We start from the raw sequence: 17231 nt of genomic DNA, 5'->3' as shown, positions 1-17231 counted from the left end.
TTCAACCACCAAACCATATTCTGAAAGCATAAACCTCAGGATGATATCAAACATGGGTTTTCACATGTTCCATCCTCCTCTTTACTGCCCATTCATAAAATAATAATAATAATAATAATAATAAGTTTATTTTATATAGCGCCTTTCTCAAACCCAAGGTCGCTTTACATAGTAGGAAGGCAGGGAAACACAATAACAAACAAACAAACAATACAACAGTGACAAAGGCAGGGAAATACAATAACAAACAAACAAAACAATACAACAAAGACAAGTTATCTGTAGGAACTATGTGTTGGGTGTGGAGGAGAAGTGATCATTAAACAGAAAGGTCTTGAGATGTGCTTTGAATAAAACATATGGGTATTAGTAAATCAAGTGTATACATTTTGGGCTGTATAAGGGAAAACTAATTACACCACCCAAAACCTAATTATACCACCCAAATCATATAATGTCTGAAAGCATACACCCTGAAGATGCATGTGAACTAACATGGGTTTTGACATTTCCCACTCTCCTCATGACTTTGCTGCCCATGCATAATACATTGGGTATAGGTAAATCAGGTGCATGGCTAATACCTTTTGGGCTCTGCCATTTAGGGAAAACTGATTCAATCACCTAAACCATATATTTTCTGAAAGCATATACCCTCAAGATGTGAACTAACATGGGTTTTGACATTTCCCACCCTCATCATGAGTTTTCTGCCCATGCATAATACATTGGGCATACATTTTAGGCGTTTTTTTTTTATCATACATAAATCCTGTTAAGAGATGGGTGGCCTTTTATGTGAAAGTAATTGTGGGTGGATATAATTACTTGACAAAAACACAGCAGACTTCGGCAGAATTCCAGATATCCAAGATTCAGGCTTTACTTTACAATAACGCGCGTCAAGGGAGAATACAGCCTTCAGCTCAGAAGCATCGACTACCATTTTAACTACTACCGGAGGAGACTGGCCTTTTATGCTCAATTTGCAAGGGTGTGGTTCAAGAGGACGTCATAGGTACAACGTCCTGTGATTGGCTTTCTCTTCCCGCCGTTAGGTAGAAATGTTATATAGGATGTTCTAAACATTCTTACACTTAAATCATTGTACTCCTTGTACTGAGACTATAAAAATGATACCAAACATGAATACATTTACAGTTAATAACACAAACATATAATTCAGCTAAAGTGAACCCTAAGGTCTTTGTCTAACCCAAAGACAGAACAAAGGAGCTTGTGGACAGATGGTAGGAGCAAAAGGTGCCCAGCCAGTGGGGACATTTCACACCTACATCTGCATTGAATAGATCAAAGCAAGCAAGAGAGAGTACACTTTCAATGTAAATGGAGCTAAGCCTCCATCTAGTCTGGGGCAAGAAAATGTCATAAAAATAATTCCCATCATACGGCACCCACACACACACACACACACACCTCCCCCCGACATTCTAAATCAATTGTATGCACCATAATGCTATAGAGTCTAAAGTACTCATATTCCATGCTATTGATCTACTTTTGCACACAGCTTCACAAGACCTGGTGCTAGGGCTCAGTTGTGTTTCTAAAGTCATATCTCTAGTGACCTAGAGGGCTGAAATGTGGTCAGTTCAGAGATGCTTCTTATCTGGCAGAAAGAAAAAACAATATTCTAGCCTCTGTAGCTCTGTGCCAGTACTTCACACAGCTATTGTGATTGTTTCCTAAGAAACTGCAGGGTCTGAGCTAGCTTTCTAAAGAGGTCAAGCATTTGATGGTAGGCCAAAATAAGTGGGAACAGTGCCCTCTGAAGTATAGGCACAGTGCAATGTCGGGGGTAAAAGCCTAGAAATGGCCCAACCCAGATCAGGTTGCTCTATTAAGCTTCAGAAGAAACTCCTTGATGGCATCCTAGATTTAGGCCACAGAGCTACACTACAGCAATATAATAAAAGTTAAGCTATTAACAGTTAAGCATTTTAAAACTAAGGCTACAGATAATGTTATCGCTGTATTTGTCAATACTAGTACTAGAGGATAGGACTGCCTAGTACTAATAGAAGTATGGAGGTGAAGTGGTAGAAGAGTGTGTAGTAGGGGGGACACCCCTGTTCTGATGGAGCTTGGCAGATTGTTCCACCATCAGGGACCACAGATGAAAAAAGCCTGGATTGCCGCGGGAGTTGGGGCAGCAGCGCCAGACGGCAGATCCAGCAATCACTTTGTATGCAAGCATTAGTGACTGGAATTTGGCAGCTAATGGAAGCCGGTGGAGCTCAGTGAACAGTGGGGTAACGTGCCCTTTTTGGCTGATTGAAAACCAGACGGGCCGCAGCATTCTGGACCATCTGTAGCGGTTTTACCACACAAGCTGAAAGGCCTGTGAGGAGGATGTTGCAGTAGTCAAGGCATGATATAGCCGTGGTCCGTACTAGGAGCTGAATGGCGTGTTAGGTTAGGTACGTTCTGATTGTCCTTATATTAGCATTCATAATGCATTCCATTTTTGGTTACTTTGGTTGTAGACTGTTACTTGCTCACTGGTGGCCATAATCATTCAGTTCATCAGAAACCATAAATCAAAATGTATCTTAACTAATGTCTCAACATGTACATTAACAGTTTATTTAATGTAAAGTTAGTACTTTAGATTTCCTAAACAGAAATACACCAGTACTACTTACCTTAGTAAATGATTATGCACAAACACGCATAACAGTTACCGGTATATATATTTGGCCTTTACCTATGGTCTGCGTCGGTGGGGTCTACAGAGAAATACAATAGACACTGTAGGTTAATTCTAAACTAACTATATTCAAAATGCAAACAACTTAACACCAGCATCTAAAATGAAAATTTTCAATGGGGGAGGGTAACTTTAACAGCTGATAACACTAATATAGGCCTAGCTGTGACTCAGGAGGTGTTATCATACCAAAATGTTATCTACAGACATGGATCTTTTCCAAATGTTTAAGTAACCTTTGCCACCTTGAGTGGTACCGACATCTGGTTTGGCCCATGGAATATCAAGCTACTGGCCACTCAACTTCAAACTGACCCTCTGCAATGCACCCGCGACGATGTATAATGAAGACACTTTGATTTTTAGCACCACCTGCTGGGAACAGTTAGAAATTGCAAGGCCTAAGTCTTCTCAGCGCTATGGTGTTAGCAACTGTAGCTGTACCCCTGTCAACCCTGTGTAGCAGTGCCCCTGATAGCACGTATGGACCCAGGTTCATTATTCCCGGTGTAGAGTAATTAGCACCTTGCAGAACGACACATTATCATCATCCAGTTTCATCCATATTACTTCTACACAAACCGTTCTCGCTGGCCTCGCGTTTTGTTGCTGTCCGTCCATGGTGAAAGAGAGGTAGGGTGAGATTTTATGTGGAATATGGCTAGCTAGCTTGCAGCAACACTTGTGTGATTTTGTCGAGACTGGTTTAACCTTATTTAACTCAGTGCAATCAGTAACTCAATGTATTACTTCAAACTATACGTCTAGAAGTCTAACCATGAATGATTATGATATATAATTTCTTGCAAATGGTCTAAACAAATTGCCAAGAGACCAACACATGATTAGCTAATTCAGGCCAAAGGGTTTTGCCGGTGTGGAGTGTTGGTTGTACCGGAGACGCTGTTAGCAGTGGATCTCCTGAATAGCTAACGCTGTAGTGTCAGGTAGCGTGTTTGGTGCTAATGCTATCTCACAAATCACGTTGTGTACAAGTCAATTTGTTAGCTTTGTCATGTTTGCGTTTTCATTTTAAGCTTTTCTGTTATTCTATTAAATCTGGGTAATGTCTTGCACCGTGCCATAGACAATCACAATGGATTGGACCTTGCTCATTATTAGTAGTGCAGAGAATGTAATGTTCTGATAACAGCTAGCTAATAAACCAAGCAGCCAAGTGGATTACCAAATAAGATGTTAACGTTAAACGTTATTTCAAAATTGTGTTAACGTTAAATGCAATATCTTACTGAAGCGCACTGAGTTGCTTTCAGCTGTGTTAACTGTAAACATTGTTGTGACAGATTTTGATGAATCGAATATAACGGATGTTTTCAGACATTAAAGTAACGTTATTTATTGATAACTTATAGCATAGCATTGTCAGTAAGATTTCAGAGAAGAGCCAACTAACACACCTTGTAAACAGTAACTGCACGACAAACTGTTACTTTTGTGTTGAGTTTCTCATTCAGGCTATTAGAAATGAGTAGAGTGCATGTATACTTTTTGTTGTGTTGTTTACGTCCATACCTCCATTCAAAATGTGAAGAAAGAAAAAGCTTTGGGGAAAGTAGGCAACGTTACCAATATAATGGAAAGGTTAATGTGTTTATCGTTTTATAATGGATGGATATCTCTGCAAAGAGAAGCCAAACAAGGGGGAAGGCCAATGTCTTTTTCTGAAGTCTGACATAAGATAAACTGTTGTTGCAGTTGACAAAACAACCATGTCTGGAATCAAGAGGAAAATTGAAGACAATGACCCAGACTATGAGGACATATCACAAGTTCATGAGAATAAGAGAAACAAAATTGTGGAACAGAATGGTAATCATCTTGCATTCAGTTTATAGTTATTAATCATTGAATTCATAAATGTGATAGTTAAACATTAGAACTTTCCAAACAGCTGCATATGTCGTGACACAAATATGTGTTTTTATCATTTATTGCACAAAAAAATATCTTAGCACGGGATGCGACGGTGCAGAAAATTGAAGTCATCATCAGAGAACAGTTTTCTATGGAGATGAAGAATAAAGAACATGAGATTGAAGTGATTGGCCAAGTAAGTATCATCTGAACCAGATGTTCAATATACTCAGAAGGAGCTGTGCTACTCAGTTTTTGTAAAAATGTGCAAACTCTGTGTTTTATTTCATTATTATTATTATTTTTAACAGCGTCTCAATGAAGCTCGGCGGATGATGGACAAGCTGAGAGCCTGCATTGTGGCCAACTATTACGCCAATGCTGGGCAGCCCAAGGTCCAAGAGGTACTATAACACAATCACTCACACTGTTTGTCTTCACATTTCCATTGCATTTGTATTCAGTAACGTGGAAAGCACTTTTATACAAAGATATTTCCACTACAGTGCTGGTTAGATGCGCCACTTTATCATAAGTATGTGAGCTCTATGGGAGCCTAACCCAGTGACTGGACAGTGTGTACTCTGGTAAAATGGAAGCCACCAGTAAGAGGCAAAAAATATTGGTCAGATTTAACCAAAAATGGAAATTCCTGGGCAGAAATGGTTGTTTTTTCTTTGCAAAACATACTCTGGCTCCCATTTTGTCTGTATGACTAACCGGATTTGGCTCCCATTTCTTCAGGATGTAAGTGCATGATGACATGCTCCTCATGTGTTTCACAGTCATTGATTTAACCTGGGTCTACCAGTCGAGCTACAGGACTACAGAACTAAGCATCACACCACACATTGAGTGTGCTAAATGACTGTTTTTTCTGTTTTATGTCTTTGATTCTGTATGTCTTCAACAGCATACTGTAACTTCACCTGTCCCTTTCTTGTTTTGTTTATGGCAGGCGTCAAAGAGCGACGCCCTGGTGCTGAACCACCCGGCCATCAAGCGCTTCCTGGAGTCGCCCTCTCGCTCGTCCTCGCCCCTCAACCAGGGCTCGGAAGCAGCCTCGCTGGGGCCTTCGGAGAGCGAGTCGCTGGGCCAGCACGTGGACGGTGGACACGGGGAGCGCGAGCGGGACGGAATCTGGCGGGAGGCCGGGAGCCGCGGGGAGCGACGGCCGGGACGCAACACAGGGAAGGTAGGCGGCTTTGGATCGGAGGGAATATGGTGGTCAGATCCATGTCAAGGTGCACACAGTCAGACACAGCTGTTAAACATTGGTAAAAGTGAATCAGGGAAAATATAGAAATCTCCTCAAACTTAATGTAATGCTTCCAAATGTTGTGGTGAAATGTAATGATCCTTCAAGGGCTTCATTGGGCAAAACCTAATGGCCTGCTGATGGTTAAAACAGTGTACATACAAATCTCAAAGCACACGCATGCGTGTTAAGATAATGAATAAACGAAAGGGTGGTGCGTGGTGGATGCAAGCATCAGTATAGCATGGAACAGTCAGACAATACTGGGTGTGAATATTCCGTTCGGATTGTCATAAAACCAGTTGGGACAAGTGGCTGACATGGTAAAAGCAGGCTTGTATTGTCTGCGGTTGTTGTCACCCTCACTAAAGTTTTGTAACTGTTTGGCTGGGTGTGACTGTCACTTAGGGGATTTATCTTTTGGAATTTCTGGATATCTCACAGCACTTTTGGGCACCCATCCAACTCTGTGTTGTTCTAGTTCTAGTCACATGACTTTCAACGTAGGAAACAAAGTCATAGGGTTCTTAGAGGGAACATACCCAGGTTTGTCACTAAATGGCTGAATTGCAATTTGGCCCAAGTACAGGTCTGCACTCTCCCCGAGAGCCCTTCTAATTACAGGGTTTGTTTGTGTGTTGTTTGGTCAGGTAACTAGGCCATTGTTTCTGTAACGTCACCTATTACCGCCCGTCCCCTATTTCTGCCATCTTATGTGTCACTTAATATTCATTTCTATACAAACCGAGACGACGGATTCCTAAAGAAACTGAAGCACCCACACCATAAGTCTATCTAAATTAGCTATGTACCAAAAATTACATTTTACCGTGTCTCAAAGAGCTGTAAACAGTGTTGTAAGGCTGCTTGTACAAATCCGTTTGGTGCTCCAGTGGAATTTTGATTTGCGACGAGAATTCTCGGTCTAGCCGTTGATGTGCCGGGAGAGGGCAGAAATAGGCACCCACCAGCCCAGCACTAAACTCCGAGCGTGGTAAACAAAATCGGATATTTCAGGCAGTAAAAGCCAAACCAGATTTTGTTCAAATCTACACACCTATGGCTACTGAAAAATGTGAGGTTCATATCAAATGTTATTTTGTTTTGAAGTACTAAAAAAACATCATTGTTTTAGAATTTTCAAACGAAAGGGGCGGTAATTGGTGCTTTTACGATAGTAAGTTGTTTTAATATTTAATGCAGGGGCCTTCTGACTTGCTTCGGCCGCCACTGGCCAAAACAACTACCCCCTTCACCCCATTTCTTCCACACAGCCCAGTGTAAATATAAAGCCTTTGACTAACCAAACCTAGCCTGGGTGTTCCCATGCTGCCTTGCGTGCGATTTGATTCACGCTGCTAAGGCAGCCTGGAGACCATGGAGCAAATTTTCGCCTGAGATTGGTTCCCTATCACAGAACAGGGGGGAAAGCAAGACGATGATGAGCTATGCACAGACGCATTTGATAGACATCCGTGGCACCCAATAAACGGATCTGGGCATTTTTTTCAAATACGAGAAAATGAACGTTTGGTTCCCAGACCACATCTCATTGAGAAGTGGTAGCGCTAGCCAGGCTAAACCAAACCATGTGTGTTCAGCTAATGCAGAAAGTCAATGAAAGGTTCAGTCAGGTATTCACATCAGGAACAGACTTACAACATGCATGACAGAATGGACTGCAGGAGCAGGGATGGGAGTGACCGATCATTGATACACAGGTAAGCATGCAGAGCAGGGGGCTCTTGGAACCGAATTAAAGGCCCTAGGCTGCAGGGAGTCCTAGCACTATGACTGAGAGAGCCTGGAGTGGAAGGTGGGATAATGACGAGTATTTGTATGTTTTAGACAGAGGATAATCCTGTGTGTGTGTTTTTGCCTGTAGGACACGTTTGGAGTGCCATCATCAGCCGCCGCGGATCAGCAGGTCACCTATCACGTCACCGGAGAGGAGGCCTCAAGACTGTACGTCAAGAAGACCATTGTTGTGGGGAATGTCTCCAAGTGAGTGACTTTTACATCTGTTGTGTGTGTGTGTGGAATCTCTAGGAATCTCTAGATTACCTTGCCCTAGAACATTGGTAAGGCTTTAGATGAAGAGGTTTGTTTTGTCAGATGACTTTGTGACAATTCTGACTGTGAATTATTACTCATAACTTATAGATGAAACAGGTGAATTATGAGTGATGGCTTGATCATGGGCGATCAAGATGGATCTTGACTTCTGCTCGGGGCTACTCTGTTATGGTTAATAACACCCAGTTAATGTGTACAAAGGAAGTCTTGTATGACGTGTGACTATCAACCGTTTAATCTCAGGCAGTATTGTGAAACCACTGGTTTTTCATTAGTTTTATGCTAATAGTGTATTAGCCTACCTCTTCTTTCAGGTAGATGCCATGTTCAAATGTTAGTTAAAATGTCTGATTATTGCTTAGGGTGATGTATACTGCTGTTGCTACTTAATCTCACCTTCAGATAAATCTGTGGAGTATTGGGGATATTTCTGATCTCAGAAAATATACTTGATAAGATAAAGGTCACATGCATAGTTTTTGTATTGCTCAAGTGGGCAGCCGTGGCCCACTGGTTAGCACTCTGGACTTGTAACCGGAGGGTTGCCGGTTCGAGCCCCGACCAGTGGGCCGCGGCTGAAGTGCCCTTGAGCAAGGCACCTAACCCCTAACCCCCCTTGTGTTTCACTAATTCACCGATTGGGTTAAATGCAGAGACCAAATTTCCCTCACGGGATCAAAAAAGTATATATACTTATACTTATACTTACTTAAGTGTTTTTTTTTTGTTGCATTTTGTTGTTATTGATTTTGGACTGTTTGGCTCCTCCCTCCTCGGCATGATGAACTCTGTGCAGATAAGGTAGGAGAGCCAGGGGACGTGCCCTGACTGGCTCAGTGTCCTGTCTTGCCGGTGTGATTTGCCGGTGTTGATGAGTGCGGAGCAGAGCGGTGGCAGGCCTCGGTGGTGCGCCCTGCTGACATAGCTGCAGGGCCAGGCTGTTCAGATGTCACATGATTGCTTGTTTTTCTCCCTGCCAGACCAGACTGTCTCCCAGATTCAGTGGAAAACAAGCACCATGACTACTTTTGCACTCTGAAATGACACATTAAGCACACTAAGACATATTACTCTCTCTGCCTCCCTCCATCTCTTTCTTTCTCTCACTCTGGCCTCTCTTCTCTCTGGCTCTTCTCGTTTAATTTTCATCTCTGTCTGTCCATCTCTTCTCTCCTTTTTGCCTTCTCTCTCTCTCTCTCTGCCCTCTCCTCTCTGACCCCCCTTCCACTTCTGTCCTCCCCACTGACAGGTACATAGCCCCTGACAAGAGAGAGGAGAATGACCAGTCCACCCATAAGTGGATGGTCTATGTCAGGGGCTCCAAGAAGGAGCCCAGCATTGACCACTTTGTGCGCAAAGTCTGGTTCTTCTTGCACCCCAGCTACAAGCCTAATGACCTGGTAGAAGTCAGGTGTGTATTTTACATGTGACTGTGTGTGTGGGAGTGCGTTTGTGTATTTTGGGTATGTGTGAGAGTGTGAGGCCTCCCTAGTTTTTGTTCAGCCCTTGTTGACATTTTCTTCAGTATCCTTGTTAAAAAAAAAAAAAAGTGAAAAAGGCGCACTTTTCTGAAGAGACAAATGAGTCAACAGGAAACTGAGTTCAGGTTGCCCCACATTTTCTGATGGCCTCGTTGAGCTGTGTATTGTTTTCATTTGTATGTCTTTCCCCCCAGGGACAATCACTGGGAGGCAACACTTATGTTGTTGTTCTGAAAGTGGGACAAGACTCAACTGAGCCCTCTAGTGGCAGATTGTGTCACTACATTAATTTTAGCAATGTACTGGGTCATTGAGTTCAGAAGAATAAATCTGTCAAAAAATGGCTTGTGACAGGTTTGACCTAGTTATACAATAGTCTTACTATATAACAGAATAAGATGCTATCCCTCCCCACCAGCGTTGTTGAATGTGCCCCTCGCTCTGACGTGAGGGAGCAGGTTAGCTACATGGCAAAGGCTTGTGGAAGTGTAAGTGGAAACAGAAAGCTTCTTTTAGAACCATTAAATCTGTTCTCTGTTAGAGGCCAATATGTGTTTATTATGTATTGGAAAAAAACCCTTATGAAATATTAAAGAGTGTGTGTGTGTGTGTGTGTGTGTGTGTGTGTGTGTGTGTGTGTTTTCATCCTCTCAGTGAGCCCCCGTTCCACCTGACTCGGCGAGGTTGGGGAGAGTTTCCTGTCCGTTGTCAGATCCACTTCAAGGACCCACGCAACAAACGCATCGACATCATCCACAACTTAAAGGTCAGCTGACCCCAGCACCCTCCCCCAAAGACACACACACACACACTGACAACATCTCAGGCATCTCTCCTGCTGATTATATACTCTGATATCTACACACACACACTCAGACAGAGACCCTGTAGGGAGGCCTGTAGGCAGTAGGCCTGGGTCCAGTCCTTTTGATGTGGGCTGCCCAGAGGCCAAAGCTGTGGGAGCAGTATTGACTGGACTGGGGGAGAGAGCATGCCACTGGGCCACCGCCGCCTCTGCCCATAGGAGGGAAGACCGGCCAGCTAATGACCACCAGGAGGAAAACAGCCTATTTAAGGCTATTCTCTCTCTCTCTCTCTCTCTCTCTCTCTCTCTCTCTCTCTCTCTCTCTCTCTCTCTCTCTCTCTGCGTGATGATTAATTAGTTTGCTGTAGAGGTGGTCTATAACAGTCTATAAAATTGTATATGATATATCCCACATTGTTAAAAAGTCGTTAAATGTATTGTGGTGTAAGTTTTATTTATAGTGGTGTGTAATTTATTGGCGATAGTTAACTCCCCAGGGGTGCTGTAATGATTGTAATCTCCACTCTCTCTGTCTCTCTGGTCCCCGGGGTTTGGTACCTCACAGCTTGACAGAACGTATACGGGACTGCAGACACTTGGAGCTGAGACGGTAAGGCACATCCCAGTCCGTGTGTGTGTGTGGGGGGGGGTTCTTGGGTGGATGTTGGGCTGCCAGCTCTACAGCCCAGCAGCACAGTCATTGCTGAATAAAAAATGTCTGACGTCCACACCCATGCTTTGCAGAACAGAAATGAAAACAACACCAACAGTGAGTGACACCTGGTTGTTGTGGCGGAGATGTTTTCCTCCACGGCTGTCTGAAGCTGCCTGAGATGTGTGTGTGTGTGTGTGTCTGAGATGAATGTGTGTGTGTGTGTGTTGGAGACACGATCCATGCGTCTAAGGGGCTTTTGAAGGCCCACACACTCTCCCTATCACGCCACGCTTCTGTCAGGCTATTTCTCCTCATGTCCATTGTGTATTCTCCAGTAGGAGAGAGTGTGTGAGTGCAGTCTCCACAACGACCTTGCAACCCCGTCAGTTTCCAGGCGCAGGTCATGTGACCCCGAAAAGAGCTGGTGTAAGTCCGACCAGCGTCAAGCACAGAGCTCAGTCACTCAACCACTGGCTGCACTAGACTGGGGTGTTTGTGATGAGGGCTCACAGTCTGGGGACAGCACATGAAAAGGGCAGACTTGAAGCCAATCAGAACTGAATCCTAACAGTGGCTGTGTCTAATCTCTAGACCAGTGTTTTTCAACCACTGTGCCGGGGCACACTAGTGTGCCGTGAGAGATCATCAGGTGTGCCGCAGAAAATTACCCAAATGTCACTCACTGGTCCAGAAAAGCAACTGTTGCATCAAAGAATTTATAACCACATGCTCTCATTGATTGTGTGATTGCACTATTTGTGGTATGCAGGCATTGTACAACGGGGGCCCCATATCCAGTATTCACAGAATCATCACATATCCAGTTCATAACAACAATTAAATTAGATACAGTCACCTACAAATGAAACAGAGGGCGCTTGTTTTATTGAGCAGGTCTAGCATAGAAGCCATAATAAGGCCATATCTGTGTACTGTATTATTTGAAATTTTAGGCTTTGGTATGTTTATTTTTTCTTCACACAGGATGTTAGTGTGCCGTGGGACATTTTAAGTGTCAAAAGTACCTACGCTGGGGGTTGTGCAGAAAACAGTGCAGCCTGGCGGCGGTGTGACCCTGCAACCATGTCTGACGCTCTCTCTCTGTCTCTCTCTCTCTCTCTCTGTCTCTCTCTCTCTGTCTCTCTCTCTCTCTCTCTCTCTCTCTCTGTCTGTCTGTCTGTCTGTCTGTCTGTCTCTCAGGTGGTGGATGTGGAACTCCATCGAAACTCCCTTGGCGATGACTTCCTGCCCACCCCCCTCTCCTCCTCCTCCTCCTCCTCTCAGAGGTCATGTGCCATGGGCTCCACCAGTGCCCATCTCACCTCCGCCCCCTCCCCCGGTCAACTCTCCCAGGACTCCTTCCCAGGCACAGAGAAAGGTGCGGAGCCCTTACCTGCACTCACACACACACACACACACACACACACACCATAGCTGTGCAAGATCATCCCGCAGGGCCAGGCGCCGAGCCCCTCCGAGTCTCCCGGGAAGTCCTTCCAGCCAATCACCATGAGCTGCAAGATCGTCTCCGGTCAGTGTCTAGCATTGGCATTGAGAATCATTGACTCATTCCACTTTAGATTAATGGATGTGTTCTTCCACAATGTGTTGCCATAATGAAGGAGAGTGTAATGGCTATTTGTGTGAGAGAGACACATTAAATAGTGCTGTTATCTGCAGGAATCCAACTGCATATTTGAGTGTGTGTTTTTCAATCAGCAATATCAGGCCACCTGTGGTTCTTTTTTCTTTTTTTTGTCCATGGTTTGATACAACATCAATTTGCTGGACTACTTTTCATTAGCGCCTTGGTTGGTTGCTCAGATGTGTGTGAGTATGCATTTGCTGTTGCTGAACATGTTGATGGAGTTTGAAGTGTGTTTGATGGCTTTGATGTGCAGTGAGCCACAGAGGCTTAATGTAATGATGACCCTGATGCAACCAGGGCCAAGGCTGGCCTTAGGCACCCCACTAACACTAAAACAAACACAAAAACAAATATGACACTAATACTGACGCTTGAACAGATAGCTGCTGGTGGTGGGTCTGGCCTGGGTTTGGCATTCATGAGGCCCTAATCCGCCGAGAGAAGTTCCAGAGTGTGTTCTTTTGTAGCAGACATATTTGGATTGTTCTTTGTTGTGTGTTGTTGTTTGGTAATGACACTGAGACTAGTTTGGAATCATTCTTCTCCCGGATAGCGTGCGGAGAGACAGAAGTCTGGGATTGTTCCCACCCAATCCCAGAGAGCCGGCTTGCGAGGCCCAGGCTCTGTTCTGGCCTCGATGATCAGACGCGGCACACGGCTCGTTGGGACTGGGGAGTCGTGACTCAAAGCACAGGCTCTGGGGACTGAGACAGTTGTGCATACCTCATCACTTTTTTTTTTTTTATATCCCTTTTGTTATCTCCCTCCTCAGGCACTCATGTGAATTATTGATGTGGTCGGACCAGAGACTCTTCTCCCTCCAACAGTCTTAATTAAAAAATCCCTGGTCATAAACAGCTCTTCTCTTTTCTTTTTTTGCCCGTCTATTTTACTCTCTCTCTTTTCTCGTCTCTCTCTTCTTTTTCAGGCGTGGCCGTCAAAATCGAGTCGGGTCGCTCGTCCTGCTCCGAGAGGACGCCGTCCCGGCCCAAGCTCACGGAAAAGATCACGCTCGGTTCTCACGGGAACTCCGCCTTCCAGCCCATCACGGCCAGCTGCAAGATCATCCCGCAGGGCCAGGCGCCGAGCCCCTCCGAGTCTCCCGGGAAGTCCTTCCAGCCAATCACCATGAGCTGCAAGATCGTCTCCGGTCAGTCCCTCAGGATGCTCAGCACGAAGGAGAAAGAGACACACACACACACACACACACACACACACACACACATATATACATATACATATCCTACACTCATTGCAGATATTACTTTCATATTAACTTGCAGTGATGGTTATAATACTGCCACTGAAACACATACATATTTCAATACAGATTGAAAGGCATGGTAACATGTCTAGATGCAGTGGGTCCTTTAACAACAAAAAAAAGCTGGAATTGTGTTTCAATAATTTTGAAAGAAACTCAACTTGGAAAGCTGGAGTTGAGACTTCTTTTCATCAGTGTGAACTCTGCTGTACGTCGTATTTCTGTGTGTGTGTGTGTATTTCTGCTCTCGGTATTTATTTTGTTTGTGTGTTTGTTTACCGTCCCTCCAGGCTCTCCAATCTCTACGCCCAGCCACTCCCCGCTGCCCCGCACCCCCACCTCCACGCCCGTGCACATGAAGCAGGGCTCGGCTGCGGGCAGCAACCCCTACATCATCGTGGACAAGCCGGGCCAGGTCATCAGCGTAGCCGGCTCCTCTTCCTCTGCCACAGGTTTGAAGCCCTCACAGAGAACACAGCTCTTTTTTACAGCGCCCCTTTATGTGGAGATATGATAAAACTTCTCCTTTTATTGCCCACCAACAAACCAGAGATGATTCATGCAACTTTGTTGGACAAACTTGTTTTCAGATTCACACTGTGTATTTTATATTATTAGCTGACACATTTATGAGTGGTAAAACATGTCAAGAGGTTATAAGTTAGGACCGTTTTTTAGGCGTTAAAATGTTTCCATCTTCCAAAATGTGCATCCCTAGTCACAATTCCGAAGTGAAATTCATCTGAAATCTCAAATCCTCTCTCCCATACTGGAGCCGGAAGCATTCTTCTAGAATGCAGAGTCGTTAAGTGATCGTTAAGTAATCAGGGCTTGTTCCTCCACCTCTCCTTCTCTTCTTTCTCCTCCTCCTCCTCCTCCTCCTCCTCAGGGAGAGAGACTGAGTGGCAGCACTGTTGAGGGTGAGGGCAGTGAGGGACGACAGATTGGGGTGGGGAGGGGGGCACACGGATGGCAGCCCGCCTAGAAAGAGGGATTAGAAAAAGACGTGGGGAAAAAAGAAAGGAAGAAAGCTTTTTAATCGACCACCTGTACCTTCACTGTCATGTGTATTGCTGCACCTTGGTATGTGAGACATGAGAAGAGAAGGCTGGCAACAGAACAAGTGACGATTGAAAAGGGCATAGAGAGAGAGTTACGGGTAGGGGGTAGGGGGCATTTTCATAGTCATAGTCATAGTCAAGTTTATTTATATAGCACAATTTAAAACAACCTGTGGTTGACCAAAGTGCTCAAAAAAGCACCTCCTGATTCCTTGGCATGTGTTTTTTAATAAGAGTGATTCTGAATTGGAATGAGACTTGAGAAGGGGGCTAAGGAAATTAAGAGCACTACGGCAGTAAAGGGAGGGAGAGATGTTATGACAAAAGACTCCATTGGTCAGGCTGTGGTAGACTCCATTTTGGTGGAGTCCTCTTATTAGCTTAAAGGACCAGTATGTAGGAAATAATGGAAAATAAACTGTAACCATTCCAAAAATTATCACCATATCTTGTCAGAGAGTAAGGAAACACGATGAATTGAAGTAATGTCTTATTTGACAACATTACTAAAACCCATGAAAAAAATGAGATGGGGCGGAATCTCTTGGAATTTTCGTTTATGTTTTGAACGATTAATTCTAGAATAGCGTATTAATAATGGGCTGGCGTGTCCTCCTATTTGTGTTGCCAAATTAGCAACAGCCAACTGTCAACTTGCTGTCAATTGTAGTCATGAACGCCTATGAGAGGCAGGCAAATTTCCAAAATTAAAACAAGAACATCGGAGGAGCTTCCTGAGATGATGACGTCTTCGTCAAACGAAGAACTCAAGTCTGACGCAGAGCTGGCCATATTTCTCCGCAACAGGTAGCCTATGCTAAACCTTATCTGCATCGCTAACTTCAGCTAAATATGTTACGTTGGTTAGAGAGGTATTTTTTGTTTTCACTGTTTCCGTAATGTGTAGCTGGGTCATGGTTGGAGAAACGTTAAAGCAGATGCAGGTCAACTAACGTTAGCTAAGTCTTCATTACATCTGGCAACCCAGAAGCTTGCGTCTGGTAGTCTTGAGAACGTTCACCAGTGTTTCGATTTTGGCCTACAGAACGTCCGGTAACAATCCTACAAATCGCTCCTTTAAGCATGAGAAGCAAGCTGAAGGCTGGTGTGGTGTCAGGCCCATGTGTTGATTTCCCTCCTTCTCACAGCCCTGGTGTTTTCCCCTGATGCCTCCAAACTGAATTAGGCCTTTCATCAGGAGGCAGCCTCGCACACTCAGGGAACATATCAGCGCTCTCACACACAAGCAGTGCCCTACTTAACTGCAAGGCTCTACGGTTAACAGAACCGCACCGGTTCCAGGGCGGATGCGCTCTAGAACAATTCCGCAGTTCCAGAAGTGCTGTATTGCAGTGAGGGGTTCTGAGCAGGATCAGGCACAGTGTGTGTGCAAGTGTATTTGGGTGTCTTTTGCAAGTTTGTGAGAGGGAGTGTAGTGTGTGTTGTTGTGATGAGTAGATTTGTCTGTGTGTGTGTGTGTTTTTAGAGTGATTTGTGAGCTGGGGTGTGTAGGTGTATGAAGTGGATCTGTGTGGCTCTCATCCCCGGCTAGAAGGACACTCATTGTGTTTTCCATTGTCCAGTTCAGAATATGGTCATCTCTTCTGCCAAATTACTTCCTGCCCCAGCTGTCCTCCCACTCCTGTGCTCTCTCACTCTACTTCTCTCTATTTCCTGATTTTCTCCGGGTTCTCCCTTTCTTACCACACACACACACACACACACACACACACACACACACACACACACACACACACACACACACACAAATAAAGATGTGTGATGAGACTGCAGTATGACGGAGGTTGCCATGGAGATGAGATTGCTGGCTCGAAGAGGCAGCGGATGTAAAGGTTGAGTGAGTGGGAGTGGAGGTGGAGTCTTCAATCACCTGTGTGTGTGTGTCTGTGTCTGTGTGTGTGTGTGCACGCTCACGCTTGTGGGTGTTTGTGTGTGTGGTAATGAGAGATGTAATGCAGTTCCAGAGCAAAAGGATCAATGTAGCTTCTCTGGTTCCACTCTTGGCGGCATTTCTGCTGTAATATTAGACTGCTCCACCCAGCTTCTTTCAGTGGCCAGTGGGCTCGGACCTGTGCAGTGTTCAAATCTCCCACTCCCAGTGTGTTGACCACACAGCCTAGTGATGTGCTGTGGTCTCCTGATGAGTTGCGCTAATAATAGGTGCTCTAATGACCGAGACGGTCCACCCCCACCCCCCACCAGGTTTCAGCCTCCTTGCTGGCATGCCTACCTCCCATACCCAAGTGTGTCCATTTTAGCCCATTGCAGGATACTCCTTCTCACAGTGCTTAAAGCTCTCTGGCAGTGTCAAGCGTGGACCAGGGCTGTTGAAAATTTTGAAATGGCTCATTATTTC

The 17231-nt window shown here is 44.7% G+C and overlaps 1 protein-coding gene across 3 annotated transcripts in view; it reads left to right on the top strand.

The window, feature by feature from the left end:
* Positions 1-3133: 3133 nt before the first annotated feature.
* The window catches only part of yeats2 (YEATS domain containing 2), a 50980-nt gene continuing 36882 nt past the window's right edge, over positions 3134-17231 (top strand). For all 3 annotated transcript variants that reach the window (XM_042088938.1, XM_042088949.1, XM_042088928.1), the window contains exons 1-12: positions 3134-3364; positions 4448-4561; positions 4705-4802; positions 4918-5010; positions 5565-5801; positions 7750-7868; positions 9190-9351; positions 10076-10187; positions 10792-10836; positions 12082-12259; positions 13458-13679; positions 14084-14245. In XM_042088938.1, coding sequence (XP_041944872.1) covers positions 4462-4561; positions 4705-4802; positions 4918-5010; positions 5565-5801; positions 7750-7868; positions 9190-9351; positions 10076-10187; positions 10792-10836; positions 12082-12259; positions 13458-13679; positions 14084-14245 — 1528 coding nt within the window. In that variant the 5' untranslated portion in view covers positions 3134-3364; positions 4448-4461. The remainder of the gene's footprint in view (positions 3365-4447; positions 4562-4704; positions 4803-4917; positions 5011-5564; positions 5802-7749; positions 7869-9189; positions 9352-10075; positions 10188-10791; positions 10837-12081; positions 12260-13457; positions 13680-14083; positions 14246-17231) is intronic.

This window comes from Alosa sapidissima, chromosome 1, assembly GCF_018492685.1.
Source record: "Alosa sapidissima isolate fAloSap1 chromosome 1, fAloSap1.pri, whole genome shotgun sequence".
In the NCBI taxonomy this organism is placed as follows: domain Eukaryota; kingdom Metazoa; phylum Chordata; class Actinopteri; order Clupeiformes; family Clupeidae; genus Alosa; species Alosa sapidissima.
The sequence above is the reverse complement of the archived record's forward strand: the minus strand, read 5'-3'. Positions and strand labels throughout refer to the sequence as shown.